Genomic DNA, 19,522 nt, shown 5'->3' with positions numbered 1-19,522 from the left:
ACATATAACCTACGTGATATGAAGCACCCAAATTACAGGCCTTTTGTTATTGTTGCACTTCTTAATTTTACTGTTTTCATACATATAGATAATACTGTGATTTTTCAAAAGTAAGGTTATGGTAGAGTTATGTCATCTACTGCCACAAGAGCGCAGACTAGCAGACACATTTCCCTTTATTTGAAAACACGCAAGAGAATGCAGCACTTCAAACATCATGCAGAGCTTTATGGAAAAGCTTTCATTGTGCTGGAAAGCCGGAGCGGGAATTTGGAAGAGTTTTTTCGTCACGAGTCTTCTCCAATACCTACCTGCATTATCATGTGAAGGATCCCTCAACTCCTGTACCAAGTCAGATTTGTTGTTTTACATCCTGGGAAATCCTATGAGTGGAGAATTATCTGACAATGAGGAGATAGTTGCACCAGATCTTTATGATTTCATTGTTATTGACGGTGGAGCACTTATCCATTCACTGCCTGGCACGACTGTCCAAGGGAAGACCTTTGAGTCCTACTTCGACAAGGTCTTCTGCCCAAGAGTTCAACGTGACTTGAAAAGATCAACAGGAGTGGACATCGTCTGGGACCAGTATCGTATTTTGACAATCAAAGGAGGAACAAGAGAAAAACGAGGGACAGGCACCTGACAACGCATCTCTGGCTCTGCCAAAGTCCCAAGAGATTGGCAGGCATTTCTGGCAAATGGGGATAATAAGACAGAACTGTTTTCATTCCTGTCAACTTTGCTCGTAACAAATGGACAGTTCCCAGATGACAAAGATGTCTTCATACCAGCAGATGATTGCGTCCACCATGTTGGAAACAGTCCTCCAATGGATCGCTGCAACCACGAGGAAGCTGACTCTCGTGTCCTAGTGCATCTTCTCCATGCCTTCCAAACAGCATCAGTTGGGATGGTCTATACTGGAGACACAGATGTTGTCGTAATCCTGCTGAGTAATTTCCATCATATCAAGGCTTTGAATGCAACTGCAGAAATCTGGATCTGCTTCAAAACTGGAAAGACATCAAGAATGATTTACCTGAACACTCTTGCCACAAAACTGGGCACAGAAACATGTAAAGCCATGGCTCTCTTCCACGCATTCACGAGATCAGACAGCACATCTTCTTTCAAGTTCAGGGGTAAGCGATCTTGCTGCAAATTGATGCACGAAGTTCCACACTTGACAGAGGAGTTCGCAACTATCGTTGAGACTCCATTCCCAACCTCTCCAAAGCTGAAAGAAGTTGCAATAAACTTTGTCTGTAGGCTGTACTCCAGTGAATCAAATGAGGACAATGATGTTGATCTTCTTTGAATGAAGCTATTCTCACAGAAGACGAGGGATGTTGAAATAATTCCCCCAACAATGGATGTTTTTTATCTACATCTCAAAAGGAGTGTCTTCCAAGCAAGCATCTGGACAACAGCCCACATGTAAGTATGCACCTGTATAGATTTGAGTATTGTACTATATAATCACAAAAAAATAATGCATTTATTTATTCATTCATTCATTTAGGTCAACAATGCCTGTCAACAACCCCACTGACCATGGGTGGAAAGAAGAGGACAGCAAACTTCTTCCCATTTGGACTACGCTACTACTTGCCAAAGACGTATTCCAACTAGATGTTAAGTGCGGTTGTACAAGTACTTGTACAAGTCGACCTGCCAGTTCTCGGTGCAAGTGCATGAAGGCAAAGTTAAAGTGCACACGTCTGTGCAAGTGCAAATATCAGAACTTCTAAGACTGACATAGAATAAATCAAAGAAGTAAACCATAGTTATCATTGTAGAGTGAAGTTCTCGGAATAAATGTTAGCCCTATGGTCCTCTGTTCATTTTTGAATGCCAGAAAAACTATTGTTTCTCTTCTTATTGTTATTGATTTACTTTCTTCCAGATATAAAGTTCTTTAGTGGAAATTTCTTGTGTATAAAATGATGGCGTGATGGCTTGATTGATTGATTGATTGAAAAAAGTTGGGACTCCTGATCCTAAATCTATACATACAAAGATTATGGCTGTTACTACATTTTGGGCATAGAATAGAAGAGTGAGGAGCAGTTCAATTTCAGTTTAATCGCCACACAGTATTGACTTAATGAAATAACATTAAAAAGTAAAATTCCTTAGCAACTGTGAGGATATTTTCAGACTTTATCTTTAAAAAAGCATCATTTCGCTTGTGTCCATTTCATATTTTGGGCTAAAACTGTATTTATTTTTAATCTGGTCGCCAAATGCTTAGTATACCAGTTTCTCCTTTTAATTCTGAATCCAGACATACCTCATATGTAAAATTTGGTTAATCTAATCAAAAGTTGTAGCAGTTTACATATTTTGCAGCGCCCCCTAGAGGCCATTTTTTATCTGTGTGTTTGACACTTGGACTCAAATTGTTCTATAGACCCTAAACTTCAACTTAGAAGTGAAAACCAAACTTTAACACCAATTTGAAATGACTGGGAAAAATTACATATGCATCCAACCCCACTACATGTGATTAATTGCATATTCAGGAACATTTCTTACTGATCCAATGAGTAGTTGTAGCGTCATCTCTCCGGTGCTGGCACTCGTCACCAGGACTGTTGTAGCACAACCTTTATTTCACAACAGACACAAAATAAACTGAGATATGGAGGACAACAATCTATCTTATTCACAACATAGGTAGACTAAATGTTGTTGTTGTTTACCTGAGGTTGCACTTACCTACTTATAATGACTAGTAAAGACAATATGGTATTTTAGTTTGAAAAACGTGTACATTTGTTTTCACATGACTGTAGATAAAGAAAACTCATTGCACTTAGTTTGAAATAATACAAAGTAACATAACAAAAAGGTAATTAACAAGAAAAAACATTCAGCCTATAAGTCAGAATAAATAAATTAATGAAATACCCCAATGACTCATAATTATACAGAATGAAAAATATAAGTAGATCATCACAAAAATCCAGTAAATGAGAATCAATAAGTTATAGATGAATAAGTCATTATAACCCGTGGTGTGAGCTGGATCCTCTTACCTTTGTAGTCTAATGTGTCCTCTGTGAACGCCAACATGGAGGGGAAGACACTGCTGATGCAGAAACCCAACACACATGTAGCTATGAAGAGAAACGCACCGCTGGTGTAGAAGAAGAGAAGTAAGCACTGGACCAGGATCACTCCCACCTGAGGAACACACACACACACACACACACACACACACACACACACACACACAGAAGAGAAAGCTCTGCATACGCTTCGACTCAAAAACAGTGAAATACAGAATGAGGTTTTCTCTCTTAGCTTTCAATTTGTGGACACTGGTGAGAACCATACCTGAAATTATATTATATTCAAACACATTTTTCTGTTTCCAAAAACTAAATTTTTTAAACAGTGCTAGTGTCGCTCCATTGGCTACCCGTAAAATTCCGAATCCAATTTAAAATTGTATTACTTGCGTATAAAGCCCAAAACGGCTTAGCTCCGCATTATTTACAAGACCTGATAGTGCCTTATGTTCCTGGCAAAGCTCTCCGCTCTCAGAGTGCAGGTTTACTCGTAGTTCCTAGAGTATCTAAATGTAGATTTGGAGGGCGGGCGTTCTGCTATCAGGCACCACTACTATGGAACCAACTTCCAATCTGGGTTAAGGAGGCTGACACCACCTCCACCTTTAAAACTAAACTTAAAACCTTTCTGTTTAGTAAAGCCTATAGTTAGTGTTTAGTAAACCTCTAGCTGGTGTTGGTAAATCTCTAGGTAGTGTAAACTCTAGTGTGTTAGAGTCAGTAGTCATAGTTGCAGCTATAGAACAAGACTATAATAGTTAGTCTCAAATATAGCTTGGTGGTAGATATGCCGCTATAGGCCTATGCTGCAGGGGGGACCGACATGATCCACTGGGCGGTGCCTCTCACCCTTCTTCTCCTCTCCTCTTCCCTTCCTCTCTTCTCCATTTTTATTTATTATAAGTATCTCATAGCTATCATTTTTGTCCATTGCTCCTGTAGTGTCTTGTGCTGGCCCCCCTTTCCTTCTCTTTTTTCTCGTTTGTACATGGTGCAGCATCCTCTGCCGGTGGCGAAGAGCATCTCTGAATGCACAACACTGGAACCTGCAGCGTGGGAGTGAGAGGGGCAAGGTAACGGCCCGGTCAGGCGGGAGAGAGATTTGTCCGTCAAGACTCCTCTCCCTGGCCCTGCCCCTTCTCAACCTTTCCCCGACCCTGCACCTAACCTGGGGCTTGCTGATTGGGCTGGAGCTTCGGGAGCTGCATGCTGGCCTGCTGTCCCCACCCCCGGTCATCCCGTTGCTGCTTCCACCTGCCTGCGGTCCCCACCCCCGGTCATCCCGCTGCTGCTTCCACCTGCCTGCTGTCCCCACCCCCGGTCATCCCGTTGCTGCTTCCACCTGCCTGCGGTCCCCACCCCCGGTCATCCCGCTGCTGCTTCCACCTGCCTGCTGTCCCCACCCCCGGTCATCCCGTTGCTGCTTCCACCTGCTTGCGGTCCCCACCCCCGGTCATCCCGCTGCTGCTTCCACCTGCCTGCTGTCCCCACCCCCGGTCATCCCGTTGCTGCTTCCACCTGCCTGCGGTCCCCACCCCCGGTCATCCCGTTGCTGCTTCCACCTGCCTGCTGTCCCCACCCCCGGTCATCCTGCTGCTGCTTCCACCTGCCTGCGGTCAAAAAATTGGAAGTGGGGTCATACAGCTTATCTAATTGGGCCCCAAGCAAAACTTTGTTGGATTCATGTGACTGCAATTTATATATTATCACATACTGTACCTGCCTGCCGATGGAAAAAACGGAACAAACCTTAGTGCCAAAAAAGTTGAATAATTTGTTTCAACTTCTTTGGCAAGCAAGTAACAAAAAAGCTGATCCAGAGTTGTGATGAGGATCAGCACAGGAGATCATATCTCTCCCATCTTAGCTTTCCTTCTTGGTGTTCATTTTAAATCCAGGGTAGAATCTAAAATGTGTTTTCTTTCATATCAGCCCTCAGGGGCTTGACTCCATCTTTGTTGGTGAAAAACAGCAGAAGAACATGGTCATATATCAGTAACTTGATAGTCCCAGTCCCTGCTCTAAAGCAAAGCCCACTTTTCTACCCACGTCTCTGAAACCAGAATTTGTGAAATTAACATAATGCAGTAAACTTGACCTGCTGAATTTAACAAATGTCAAGACTCATTGTCTCAGACGTCTCGGACTTCTTCAGCCTCTCCTGCGAGCACGAGAGTCGCCCCCTGTTGGCTATTATAAAAGTTGCTGCACGCAGACCTGAATCCAAAAGTCTGTGTTAAAAAGTAAAAAAAGTTTAAAGGAAAAAAAAACAAACAAAAAAAACCCGTTGTTAATAATCATCATATTAAAATAGCAGTCTGCCTCACTCTGCTGCACCTCTCCCTTTTGTATTTCTTTTGTATAATTATTTTCTTGTATTTTTTGTATAATTTGTCTGTTAAAATTGTAAATAGGTTATAATTATTCTTATTTTTATTCAGAACTGTCCTTCTCACTACCTCAAACTGCTGCACCTTTAAAATGTTTATACTGTACATAGAAATACCACATTTCTTTATTGTTTATTTTAAGAGCGAGAGCACAAGAGCGTCCTTGTTGGACAATGTTCGAACCTGGCCAATAAAGCTGATTCTGATTCTGATTATAACTAGCAACCCAACTTGCTTACTACTAAGTGAAATATTTATTTATTTATTTTTTTATTTTTATTTCGAACATGTTTTTAAATTAAAGTAAAAATAAAAATAAAAAGACAAATATTTACATCTTCATATTCACATCTGTTCGAAAAAAAAGGAGTAGGAAGAAGTCTACACTTTTTTTTTATATACATCTATATAAATATACACTATATAAACTACATAAATATCCCTATAAATATATATATATATATATATATATATATATATATATATATATATACACACACTACATACCAAATAAATATATAACATTTATTCCATAATTTTAACTGTTTAATTCTTTTGACAGCATTTCAGCTGCTCATTCTACATCTTAGTAAACAAGTGCATTATCTTTGTTTGAAACAACCAAATGTCAGGTTGTGTTTGACCAGGCGGCAATATCTCATTCCAAATGTGCTTTTCTACCTGTATTTGGAGCAGTTCTCCCAAACCACTCAAAACTTTTCATGCCATACATAGAAAACAAAACCAGTTGATGAAGAGTGCGCATGGTCTTTAAAGTGCCATAATCAAGAGTAGAGGACACAAAAGCTGTTTTGCTCAAAGTCCACATACTTGAGACAATATCCTCCTCTTAATCCCTGTATTTGCTACCACACCAACTTCAAATATTTGTTTTAAAGTCTAACGCCACAGCTGTTCTTGACCTTTTATTGCATCACTCTCCTGTGTTAAAGAAGCCTCGCCCTGTAAGCGTTTACCAGACTGATGGTGATCAGCACGGGCGCCGTGTATCTGCAGGAGAAGTAAATGAAGGCCAGTCGTCCTGCCGTGATGGAGGCCCAGAATACGCTGTCCAGGTAGCCGGCTAGTTGATGTCTCATCAGCAGAGGAGGGGACACGGCGTATGTGTAGACAAAGCCGGCGTAGGAGCCCTGGAGGACAGGAAACCAGAGAGGGGACGAGTTAGACCCTCATCAGTTATCAGTAGGAACAAAAAAGAAAGCTTAATGCTGGCATTTATTTCTGCTAGCACATACAACTTTAACCCTGGTGCTGTCTTTGGGTCAAGGAAGGAGAAAGAGAAGAAGGGAGGAAAGAAGGAAGAATGAAAAGAAGGAAAGAAAGAAGGAAGGGAGAAAAGAAGGAAGGGAGGAAATAAGGAAGGAAGGAAGGAAGGAAGGAAGGAAGGAAGAATGAAAAGAAGGAAAGAAAGAAGGAAGGAAGGGAGAAAAGAAGGAAGGGAGGAAATAAGGAAGGAAGGAAGGAAGGAAGGAAGGAAGGAAGGAAGGAAGGAAGGAAGGAAGGAAGGAAGGAAGGAAGGAAGGAAGGAAGGAAGGAAGGAAGGAAGAAAAGAGGAAGGGAAGAAGGAAGGGGAGACCAGGAGGAAAGAAGGAAGGAAGGAAGGAAGGAAGGAAGGAAGGAAGGAAGGAAGGAAGGAAGGAAGGAAGGAAGGAGAGAGCAGGAGGAAAGAAGGACAGGAGAATTAGGTGATTTTGACCCAAAGACAGTACACATGGAGTTTGAAGAGTTTTAAGCAGGGCTTTATTTCTGTTATGAACAATGCAGAGGTCAAATCTGAGAAATAATAAGTCACAGTCAGTAATCTACACTGATGTCACATCCATATCCAGTTTATTTTTAGAAATAAGTTGTGAGGATGTTTGAGCAGAAGGAGCTCTGGGACATTCAGTGTTCAGCCACTAGCCCTCACTCACTACCACTAGCCCTCACCCACTACCACTAGCCCTCACTCACTACCACTAGCCCTCACCCACTACCACTAGCCCTCACCCACTACCACTAGCCCTCACTCACTACCACTAGCCCTCACCCACTACCACTAGCCCTCACTCACTACCACTAGCCCTCACCCACTACCACTAGCCCTCACTCACTACCACTAGCCCTCACCCACTACCACGTCCCTGCAGCGTCTCATGCAAACACAAACACACGTACCTGGCAGAAACATTTCTTTATATCATGTTGTCTGTCGCCCGCGATATTTTTTCTTTTTTTTGGCCGGCGCCATAGTTGGCTGGCTACAAACTCTATACATCCCATAATGTATAATAATATGCCCGCGCTCTCAGCAGCGGTACTCGCATCGTTAAGGCTGATTTATGGTGCCGCGTTACACCAACGCAGATCCTACGGCGTAGGGTACGCAGCGAGCGGCCGTACGGTGCACGTCGCTGCGTACCCTACGGCGTCGTCGATTTAACGCCGAACCATAATTCAGGCTTGACTAGGCAACGAAGCAGGTTGACTCACGTTGCAGAACAGCGCTGCAGAGGCGCTCATAAACGTAAATGATCATTGTTTTTTTTTTTTTAGACCTGGCGGGGGGTCTCGATGGTAGGGGAAACACTGGACTTGTCACAATTATGTGCTTAGCTCTTTAGTTCTTCATTAGTTAGTGCTTTTTTCTTTAATCTTAATACTTTCTCGGTGTGTGAGCGCAACTGCATGTGCAGCTGCAGCAGCGCTCTGCTCCACAACGTGCGGTCCTCTACTTAATATGTCCGTGTGGAAACTCGTTCGGTACGCCTCCGTTCCGAACCGAACACGCTATACCGAACGGTTCAATACAAATACGTGTACCGTTACACCCCTAATATTTATATATATATAATAATATATAATATATAGTGGGGAAGGTGGCTCAGTTGGTAGAGCGTTCACCCATGAACCTGATGGTCAGTGGTTCGAACCCTAGTTCCTCCTGTGTCCAGCAAAGTGTCCTTGGGCAAGACACTGAATCCCCCGGTTGCTCCCGGTTGTCAGGCCAGCGCCGTTGTGTATGGCAGCTCCGCCGACAACTGGTGTGTGAATGTGTGCGTGTGTGGGTGAATGTTTGCAGTGTAAAGCGCTTTGGGGCTGTAGGAGTATAGCTGGAAAGCGCTATATATGTGTAAGCCATTTACCATTTACCATTAAAGCCATTTCTCGCTAGAAATGTAATCAAAACGCTTTTTTATGTAGAAACTAACTCAAAATATTTATTTTATTCACTAAAAATTTGAAATGTCCGACATGTTTTTTTTGTTTGATTCAGTCTGCAAATGATGACGTAAAGCATTCTGGGAAATTATCTCTGGCCCTCGGTCATCTAGTGAGCATATGAAATCCCTCGCTCTGAAGGGCTAGATTCATACCCCCTACCCCTCGATATGTCCACTAGCCCTACATGCAAAGAGGAATTGGGACACCACTACCCTCACAGGAACGCGCAAAATTTAGGGCTAGGGCTGAAAAGTAGGGGTAGGGGGGGATTGGGACTGGCCCTTAAACACCACTCCCCCTTAAGGAGGTCTGGAATGGTTCTTGTTGTTCAGGACGCTCCACATAGCTCAGTGATTGGTATGATGGGGGTGTTGGAGCCTGACGGCTATCGGGCTGGTGTGTGTAGCAATACAAGGAACGCTCACAATGATTCCATCAGTGATGAAGACGATAGCTCCGCCCAGCACGTGGAGGAGAAAGAACGTGGTCGGACGATCCTGGACGTTGGCACTTTTACAGCAATCAAACAAACTTCTGTCTCCTGCAGAGACAAGGATACTCGGAAATGTGTCGCCTCACAAGATCAGAACGGTCACAACGCGTACACTCCATTACCGTGGCAGCCGTCCCCGGCAGAGTGGGACCCGGGCTCTCTGTCCAGCAGACGGGGACTGGTGCTTGAGCAAGGCAGCAGTCTCTGGTGGTGCATCAGCGCCAGCACTGCTGCTGGCACGGGGAGCTGCAGGACACACAAACACACAAACACACCCCTGTTTACTCAAACACGCCCCGGCAGCTGGTTCTGAACCTCGTATCAAAAATGTTGTCAATTCTGTTTTATTTTGCTCTTGGTAAAAACACAGAATGTTATGTAAAAACTATTCTTATTTGGTGACAGCTTACCGCTTTATATGCTTGGTTGTGTCACAGTTTCACAAAATTCAGCAGAGCTCTGAAGAGCAGGGATGATTGTAATCACAATTCCACACAATTCTCTGCCGTCTTCCGGCATTTTTATTTTACAAACAACTAGACCGAATAATTATTATTTTTTTTATTTATAAGTCCAACAATCCATCCATCCATAACTAGCCAAATTACAGCTATATTTAAATATGAAATACACTTACACATGAGGCTTTTCTCCCACTATGGGAGTTTTTACCTGCCATTGTTTATATAATAATTGCTCGGGGGTTTATGTTTATGTTTATGTTCATGTTCTGGATCTCTGGAAAGCGTCTAGAGACAACATCTGTTGTATTAGATGCTATATAAATAAAATTGAATTGAATTGAAATTGAATGATAACGCTCTTTGCCTTTCAGGTCAGCAAAAAAACGAACAGTTTGAAGCAGCTGAACAATAAAGCAGAGATATGATGTGACTGTACACTACTTTATTTATTTAATCTGCAGCCTTCGCTCGGTAAAACCACAGTCAAAAGGGATTTTCTTTTAAATCCTGTGATTCATAAAGAAATAGATTATTGATGAATAATCGTACAACCAATAAGCTAATTAGCAAGAAGGGGTTTAATGGCACTTGTAAAATTTGACTGACCTGGATTTCAAGCTTTTAGATGACATCAAAAATGTTTAAAAAAATTATTAAAGAAACAAACAACAAACAAACAAACAAACAAAAAAAACAAACCATCACAAAAAAATGATGCTCCTCCGGACTAAATTAATGTTCCTGGTCTAAATCCTTTCTGAGTGGAATCATGTTCTCCTCCAGCTCAGTGGGTTTTCTCTGGAGATAAACATTACATTGAAAATCCCCAGTCCTATTCTTCCAGTTCTGTAACCAAACAAAGTTCTTTTTTAATTTAATTGAATGAAATAAATTAATAAATGAACAAAAGCTCACAATAAAGCCGAGGAGCCAGGACTGAGAAATGACACTACTGCTGCATCCTGGAGTGAGGTCTCATATGAATTCTGGTGCACTAACGTGTCATTAAGACATGGCACAGCAACCTTTTTATTTACATTAGTGCACCATCCAGTAACAACAGGCTAAACAATGTGCTTTGTTTCAGTCAATGCACTTCACAGAATGACAGCGTCTCCTGGCATATGACCAGGTAGCACTTCAGTATGACTGACTAACCACAGGACACGACTGGTGACACATCCAGCTACATGTCCTTAGCACTGCATTGGCAACTTCCCCCAACCATCTGAAAGGGATAGTCGAGGTTTAGTGTGAAAAGCTACAAAATCTACGGAAGACAGAAAGCCACAAAAGAAAGAAAGCTACAAAAGAAACAAACAGCTGTCAGCATCATTCATATGACAGATTCAAAATGTTGTGGACTCACATTGATAAGGGCCATGATCCAGAAAGCATATGCCACCTTGGTGACAACAATACCCTCAACGTACAAAGGGTATTGGGATGTGTTGTGCAGCGCGGCTCCAGACCCGGCCAGGGTGTTACGGAGGTGATGCAGATTCCAGGAAGAAGACGTGTTGGTGGTTGAGTTGAATCCCAGGACACAGCTGTCCTCTGACAGGAAAGGTTCGGTAACCAGAGGGCTTATCAGCGCTCCCAGCCCTATGAAGAAATGCAAAGCCTAAGGAGAGACATAAACATGGATCTTATAAGCTTATATATTACAATATTACCAATTGTTTTGTTATTGGGCTATATCTAAACCATTGTAGCATCCTGAAACATGGAGGAGCCGTGACTGTACTCGGAGGTCTTACTAGATGACTGAGCTCGTCATCATATCCCTACAGATGATCTCAGCACCCCTTTGAAGAAATCTTGACAGACAATTCATCTGTTAACAACTTTAGCGTCCCGGGGGACTGGAAAGTGTTTAATAATTTTTTGTGAAGTTAACACACTTAACTTCACAAAAAAGTATAAATTAGTTTCAGCTGCTTTGGTATTAATGAACTTAACAACAATCGTAGAGGTTCACTAGAGGGACAGCGACGAGATGACCCCTGAACCAAGATTAGTTTCCCAGGTGTCAGAGCTCTACTGACATTTGGCTGCTGCTTCCACCTGCCTGCGCTCCCCACCCCTGGTCATCCCGTTGCTGCTTCCACCTGCCTGCTGTGTGCTGCTGACGTCCCCGACCCCCCAGTCTGGCCTTCGGCAGGAGGGTCCCCCCTTATGATCCAGGTCCTGGTCTAGGTTTCTTCCTCCTAAAGGGGAGCTTTTCTTGCCACTGTTTGGTTTAAGGCTTTTCTCCCACTAGGGGAGTTTTTACCTGCCATTGTTTATGTAATAATTGCTCGGGGGTTTATGTTCTGGGTCTCTGGAAAGCGTCTAGAGACAACATCTGTTGTATTAGACGCTTTGCTTTAAAACACAACAACAGGCAGGTCCAACGCTGGTGGACTGAGCTTTCCACAGATGAGAGCAGCTTCACCCTGAGCACATGTGACCAGTGGCGGATGTAGGGGGTGGCTACAATAATAATAATAATAATAATAATGATAATAATAATGACTTGGTTTTATATAGCGCCCTTCAAGGCAACCAGAGCGCTTTACAGAGATCATTATTCATTCATACACATTCGTGTAACATCCGGTGGTGGTAAACTACGTTTTGTAGCCACAGCTGCCCTGCAGACTGACGGAAGTGTGGCTGCCATATCGAGCCAAACGGCCCCTCCGACCACCACCAAACATTCATACACATTCACACGGGGCAAGGTGGGTAAGGTGTCTTGCCCAAGGACACTACGACACAGCCTTGAATGTTTTCTCCAGAGCCCCGGAGCCCTGGTGGGGGCGCAGTGATGCAGCTGGCAGAGCAGCCGCCTCACAGCTAGAAGGTCCTGGGTTCTGCTGGGCTGTGCCGGGCCTCCAGGGGGAGATGGGAGTGGTGCGAGGGTAATTGTCCGTGTCTTTGTCAGTGAGTGTATGTTAGTGCATCTGTGTAAATGGGTGTCCGTTGTCTAGCCTGAGTTTGGGACTCTTTGCTGTTGGGTGCTCTGTGCCCGCCCCCACTTCCACCCGCTGCCTTTGCAGTTGGGCACGGAGGTTTTGGCTTTCATCGGGGCGGTTGCTGGCCCCAGCTGTCAGGGTGGCCCCGTCTCTCCAGGCAGGCTGGCCCCGTCTCTCCGGGCAGGCTGGCCTTTTGCTGGGTGAGGGTTTGTGGACCTCTTGACCCTGCGATGGGCCCATGCCGGGTGGCTGATGCTCGGGTCCTGGTCCGCTGCTGTGGGTTTCCTGGCTGCCTCCTCCCGTGGTCATGGGGGCTCCGCCTGGGACTGCCTTCTGTGGCCTGCTGGGAAGGGGCAGGGCTTGCTGGCGGGGGGTTTCCTGTGACTGATGTGAGACGGTCTGGAAAGTGGTGGAGTGCATGATGTGTTTGGTCTGTCTAACCTAATCTAACTTCCATTTTAAAACCACAACCATCATAAATATTTCATCATTGCATTCAGGAAAAATCTCTGTCATTTACCATTTTTAAATAGCTGTTAAAGCTGTTAATCCATAAACACCGAGACTCACATACAGTACATAAATACAGATATAAACACCAACCCTCGATTATAATCTTTTAGATTATGGTTTCAGGTGATAATTAGCAGAGACAGAGAGGATATTGTGTACTTATAACACCATATATGTCTTAATACATGTACTGCATTATAAGGCGCAATATTGATGAACCGGTCTATTTTCATACCTAAAGCACACCGGGTTATAGGGCGCATGATAAAAAAAGATATAAAAGCGAAACAAAACAGTCAGGTAAATCGAACTTTCAACTAATTCACAAAAACCCAGAATATCGTTCGGTTGTAATTAATACAGAAAAATACACTCACATTTTAAATCATTCCTCTTCCACAAATAAAAAGCGGCCGAGGTAAGCGTAATTCTACATCCTGTTCTCTAATTGATTCATACTTGCCAGCGATAACAGACACCTGAAGTTAGTGTGAGGTTGGAACAACGTTGTATTCCAACATTTGATTATAACTGGATTATGATATAGATTTAAAAATTGGGTTTGCGCTAAAAACCTAATGTTACTTGATCTCTAGTTAGGTAAGGTAACATTGACTAGATGTTGGATGATGGTTGCTTGCCAGCACTACATAATTAGTTATCTAATGGTGTCTGACGTTGCAACCCGCATCCAACCAAGGACGGACTTTGACACAATGTCCCCGTGTCAGCTAAATGGTCCGACAACCAATCAAGCGGAGCGGCTTCGTCGTTTACCAAAGTTGCACTAAAACATTTTGATAGAGCGCAGTGTACCACATAAAATTGGTTTGAAGTCAATAAGCACAACAAAATGTATACATAAGGTACAGCTGATTATAGCACTGCAAATTTTTGAGAGAAATGAAGGATTTTAAGTGCGTCTTATAGTGCGGAGAATATGGTACATTTATGTGTCGCAAAATAAGGGCCAAAATTAAGACTATTCCACAACCGGTGGTGTCTACATCATTGTTGCAGGAGGCAATATCCAATCCAGAGTCAGCTATTGATCTTATTACTGATAGGCCTGCAGTGATAATTAAGCGGCCGGCGCTGGCAACTGAGAAGGCGACTACTCACATTACTTGGCTGGTCATTTTGGTGTCAAACCGAGCAACTCATTGGATTGCTAATAGGGTTGCACGGTATACCGGTACCAGTATAGTACCGCGGTACTAGAGTTTTGAAAATGGTACTATACCAGTATTTAAAAACAAACAGTACTATTATATATTTTTTCTATGCAAACGAATTGGTAAATTGGAGCCTGTCTCCTTAAGCACGGCGAGGTCCGCGAGTGTGACGTAGCTGCAGAAGCAGAGCCGCCTCCGCCTCCCCCTCCCACTTCGCATGCGGAGGAAAAGAGAGAAACGAGAAGTCGCGTGTTAACCCCTTCAACAATGCAGTGAACGGATTCAAATATCTTGGTATCACCATTACCCCAGACATCAAAGACTTAGTACCCTGTAATTATGAACCCATGATTTCTACAGTAACCCAATCCATAAACAATTGGTCATCCATGCCAATCTCCCTTATAGGACGTATAAATGTAATTAAGATGAATATACTGCCAAAGTTTTTATACCTATTTCCAACTATCCTTTACCTCCACCGCCCAAGTTCTTTTCAAAAGCGAAGCAAGTATTTACAACATTTATTTGGAATAACAGAAGGTCAAGGTTGCGACTTTCACTTCTTTATTTGCCATATGAAAGAGGAGGATTACATTACCTGATTTACTGGTTTACTGATATACTGGTACTTTTGGGCCACTCAACTTCGGGCAGCAATGCTTCTGTACCAAAGGCCTGCGACTTGACACTTATTTATATTCTGCACCTGTTAAAAAACTAAAAAGACTCACCGATAACCCCTTTGTGAGAAACACAATTAATGTCTGGCATAATGTACAATCATTTTTGGGTGAATCTTCTTCACTTTCTGGTTTTTCACCAATATGGGGGAATGATACCTTCTCCCCTGGTAAAAAAGACCATGGCTTTAAAATATGGACAAAAAAGGGCATTTATAAAATCCTGGACCTATACAAGGAGAACAAATTAATGTCATTTGAGGAACTTGTAAATGAATATGGTATCCACCGGACCCATTTCTTTAAATATTTACAGTTAAGGAGCTTCATTTATGCTAAGACCCATTCCGTTACACAACCTCCTCTATCCATATTAGAAAATCTAGCTGTGAATAACTGCAATGGCAAAGGTCAAATATCCCTTCTCTATACAATACTAGCGGAAAACCATAAAGATTCTACTGAGCATAAGAGAACTGGATGAATGACATGCAGACAGATATCTCAGAGGAGCCCTGGAGAAAGATTTGCTCAGGAGTTATATAAATAACCGCCTGAATCTGATTCAGTACAATTGGATTATGAAGACCTATATCACTTCGGAGAGACGGAATAAGATGAATCCTAACACCTTGTCCTAACTGCATGCGAGCGTCCGACTATTGCGTCGCACTGCCTGGCATCGGACACGCTCTCTCCACACTGAACGCGTTATCGGCCCCCACGTTCTTTTGATTGACAGCTGAAACTCGCTTTTAAAAGGCTGATTTATGGTTCCGCGTTACACCAACGCAGACCCTACGCCGTAGGTTACGCGGCGACACGCACCGAACTGTGCGTGTCGCCGCGTAACCTACGCCGTAGGCTGCGCCGTCGATTTTACGCGGAACCATAAATCAGCCGCCCGTGCGCTCCTGAAAGAATAAAATAACTAATAAATTACTCTAAAAGAGTTCTAAACAGAAAACAAGCTTTATATTGTGATATTTAAATGTTCTCCTATTTTTCTTCCTGCCGCTCGCATTGAAAGCCGGTTAAAGCGCTGTAGGAAACGAAAATGGATGAGGAACGGCTGATCCAGTTAGTTGAAATGAGAAGTTATCTCTATGATACCTCCTCATTTCACTGCAAAAACATCAATAAAGTGGTAGAAAGGAACGGAACGCACAGTGCAGGAGATCCAGAGCGCAGAGAAAAGGGCCCTCTTCTCTTTTTTCTGATTAAATGCATCCGAAATAGACAAACGGGCGATCTATGAGTAACTTCAATGAGAAATTAAAGCTGCAAGCAGCGATGAACGGGCCCTCGCACTCACGGCCACCGCCCCCCATAAGCATATCAGAAATGACACCACCCACGACTTCCTATGTCAAACCATTCAAAAGTTATAGCAGAAAAAAGGGACAACCAATCAGAAGAAGGGGCGGGGCTAATTCAGGCCAATGAAGGTCAAGGACTCCATACAGAATCTGATGACACCGCCCACAACTCTCTATGTCAAACCATTCCAAAGTTATAGCAGAAAATCGGGACAACCAATCAGAAGAAGGGGCGCGGCTAATTAAGGCCAACGAAGCTCAAGGACTCATTACAGAGTCCCATGACACCACCCACGACTCTCTATGTCAAAACATTCAAATGTTATAGCAGGAAATAGGGACAACCAATCAGAAGAAGGGGCGGGGCTAATTTTCACCAATTATGGTCAAGGACTCAATACCAAGTCCCATGACACCACCCACGACTCTTTATGTCAAACCTTTCAAAAGTTATGGCAGAGAAAGTTATTCTAGGGGGCGCTGTTGAGCCGTTAGGCGACGCCCATTAATGCAAACCATGAAATATCAAATTTATCGCCAGGCCTGGCTTGCATGCAAAATTTGGTGATTTTTGGAGAACTATCAAATATGAACCAACCAGATGAAGGTTGGGCGCGCTTTTTGGCGTCTATCGTCGCCACGGTAACACTTTTGAAAGAGAAAAGTAATGCGCGTAGTCGCAGGATGGAGACGCACATTTTTTGATGTATAACACATCTGGGTTCACGATATGGTTTCGGGCCGTATTAATTCTCGAAGGAATGGCATATATTGCTCCAAAATTACGCGATTAATTCAGAATGTTCAAAATGGCCGACTTCCTGTTCGGTTTCGGCCATGGCGCCAAGAGACTTTTCATTAAGTTGCGACATGATACAGGTGTGTACCGATTTTCATTCATGTACGTCAAACCGTATTATGGGGCTTGAGGCGCAAAATTTTTTCTGTCAGAACCAATCAGATGAAGGGTGGGTGCGCTTTTTGGCGCCTAGCGTCGCCACGGTAACGCTTTTGAAAGAGAAAAGTAATGCGTGGTGTCGCGGGATGGAGACGCACATTTTGATGTATAACACACCTGGGTGCACGTTACAGTTCGGGCCGTATTAACTGCCGAAGGAATGGCATAAATTTAGCCAAAATGACACGACTAATTCAAAATGGCCGACTTCCTGTTCTGTTTCGGCCATGGCTCCAAGAGACTTTTCTTTAAGTTGTGCCATGATACAGGTGTGTAGCGATTTTCGTGCATGTACGTCAAACCGTATTGTGGGGCTTGAGGCTCAAAGTTTTCCGGGGGGCGCTGTTGAGCCATTTTGCCACGCCCATTAATGCAAACCATAAAATATCAAATGTATCACCAGGCCTGGCTTGCATGCCAAATTTGGTGCCTTTTGGAGAACTATCAAATATAGATCAATCAGATGAAGGGGGGGCACGCTTTTTGGCGTCTAGCGTCACCACGGTAACACTTTTGAAAAAGAAAAGTAATGCGTGTAGTCGCAGGATGGAGACGCACATTTTGATGTATAACACATCTGGGTTCATGATACGGTTCGGGCCAAATTAATTCTCGAAGGAAGGGCATATATTGCTCCAAAATTACGCGATTAATTCAGAATGTTCAAAATGGCCGACTTCCTGTTCGGTTTCGGCCATGACGCCAAGAGACTTTTCTTTAAGTAGCGACATGATACAGATGTGTACCGATTTTCGTTCATGTACGTCAAACCGTATTATGGGGCTTGAGGCGCAAAGTTTTTTCTGTCTGAACCAATCAGATGAAGGGTGGGCGCGCTTTTTGGCGTCTCTGGCGTACCGATTTTCGTGCATGTACGTCAAACCGTATCGTGGGGCTTGAGGCACAAAGTTTTCAAGGGGGCGCTGTTGAGCCATTTTGCCACGCCCATGAATGTAAACCATTAAATAACAAATTTTTCGCCAGGCCTGGCTTGCGTGAAAAATTTGGTGACTTTTTGGGCACGTTTAGGGGGGCAAAAAGGCCTTCCTTTTGTCAGAACAATAAGAAGAAGAAGAAGAAGAAGAAGAAGAAGAATTCCTGCAAATACAATAGGGCCTTCGCACTGCAAGTGCTCGGGCCCTAATAATAATAACTAGAAAATTTCAGGAAATTTTGATATTGGCATGCCCTACCGCCCATTCGTCCCCTCTCGCTGCTTTGGTTTGGGGCTGTAGTGGTTGTGTTTAGGGTGGTTCTATGTCAGTTTGAGGTGTTTACGGTTGTATTGCATTCATTCCTGTGCTCCCAATAGTTATTAATGGCGTGCGCCTTTTTTTGCATCTAGCATCCCCAAGGTAATGCTTATGACTGAGAAAAGTAATGCCCATCCAGGCACGATGGAGACGCATCTAACGATGTATGCCATGCATGGGTGCACATTCCTGTTCAGGCTACGTTAACGGATAGGTTTTTTTTTCACCATGGTAAGAAGCTCCATCCGAATGAATGGGGCCATTTGGCATGGAATTTGACCTAAATTTTCCTTAAATCACAGCTTCATGAAATTTGAATATGTTGAATTCCACAGCGTGCCGAGTCAGGGAACATTTGTACGATGTCTCTACGATAATCTGTTGCCTAGCAACAAACGTCCAAAGTCAAATGAAAATTAAAAAAAAAAATGTAAGCTGCAAGCAGCGATGAACGGGCCCTCGCACTCACGGCCACCGCCCCCCATAAGCATATCAGAAAAGACACCACCCACGACTTCCTATGTCAAAACATTCAAAAGTTATAGCAGAAAAAAGGGACAACCAATCAAAAGAAGGGGCGGGGCTAATTCAGGCCAATGAAGGTCAAGGACTCCATAAAGAATCTGATGACACCACCCAGGACTCTCTATGTCAAACCATTCCAATGTTATAGCAGAAAATCGGGACAACCAATCAGAAGAAGGGGCGTGGCTAATTAAGGCCAACGAAGCTTAAGAACTCATTACAGAGTCCCATGACACCACCCACGACATCCTATGTCAAACCATTAAAAAGTAATAGCAGAAAAAAGGGACAACCAATCAGAAGAAGAGGCGGGGCTAATTCTGGCCAATGAAGGTCAAGGACTCCATAAAGAATCTGATGACACCACCCAGGACTCTCTATGTCAAACCATTCCAATGTTATAGCAGAAAATCGGGACAACGAATCAGAAGAAGGGGCGTGGCTAATTAAGGCCAACGAAGCTTAAGGACTCATTACAGAA

General features: G+C 43.4%; 1 protein-coding gene across 5 annotated transcripts in view; it reads right to left on the bottom strand.

Annotated features, from left to right (window-relative positions):
- The window catches only part of mfsd4aa (major facilitator superfamily domain containing 4Aa), a 70,518-nt gene that overhangs the window by 16,023 nt on the left and 34,973 nt on the right, over positions 1 to 19,522 (bottom strand). For 2 of the 5 annotated variants that reach the window (XM_061728195.1, XM_061728194.1), the window contains exons 3-8: positions 11,025 to 11,279; positions 9,314 to 9,437; positions 9,124 to 9,239; positions 6,451 to 6,624; positions 3,048 to 3,195; positions 2,545 to 2,615 (exon numbers count right to left, since the gene is read on the bottom strand). In XM_061728195.1, coding sequence (XP_061584179.1) covers positions 2,545 to 2,615; positions 3,048 to 3,195; positions 6,451 to 6,624; positions 9,124 to 9,239; positions 9,314 to 9,437; positions 11,025 to 11,279 — 888 coding nt within the window. Of the gene's footprint in view, positions 1 to 859; positions 927 to 1,045; positions 1,244 to 2,544; positions 2,616 to 3,047; positions 3,196 to 6,450; positions 6,625 to 9,123; positions 9,240 to 9,313; positions 9,438 to 11,024; positions 11,280 to 19,522 lie in introns of those variants that run through there. The other 3 variants (XR_009783008.1, XM_061728197.1, XM_061728196.1) reach the window with 3 other exon arrangements.

This window comes from Cololabis saira, chromosome 8 (assembly GCF_033807715.1).
Source record: "Cololabis saira isolate AMF1-May2022 chromosome 8, fColSai1.1, whole genome shotgun sequence".
Lineage (NCBI taxonomy): Eukaryota > Metazoa > Chordata > Actinopteri > Beloniformes > Belonidae > Cololabis > Cololabis saira.
Note: the sequence above shows the minus strand (reverse complement) of the source record. Positions and strands in the feature narration are given on the sequence as shown.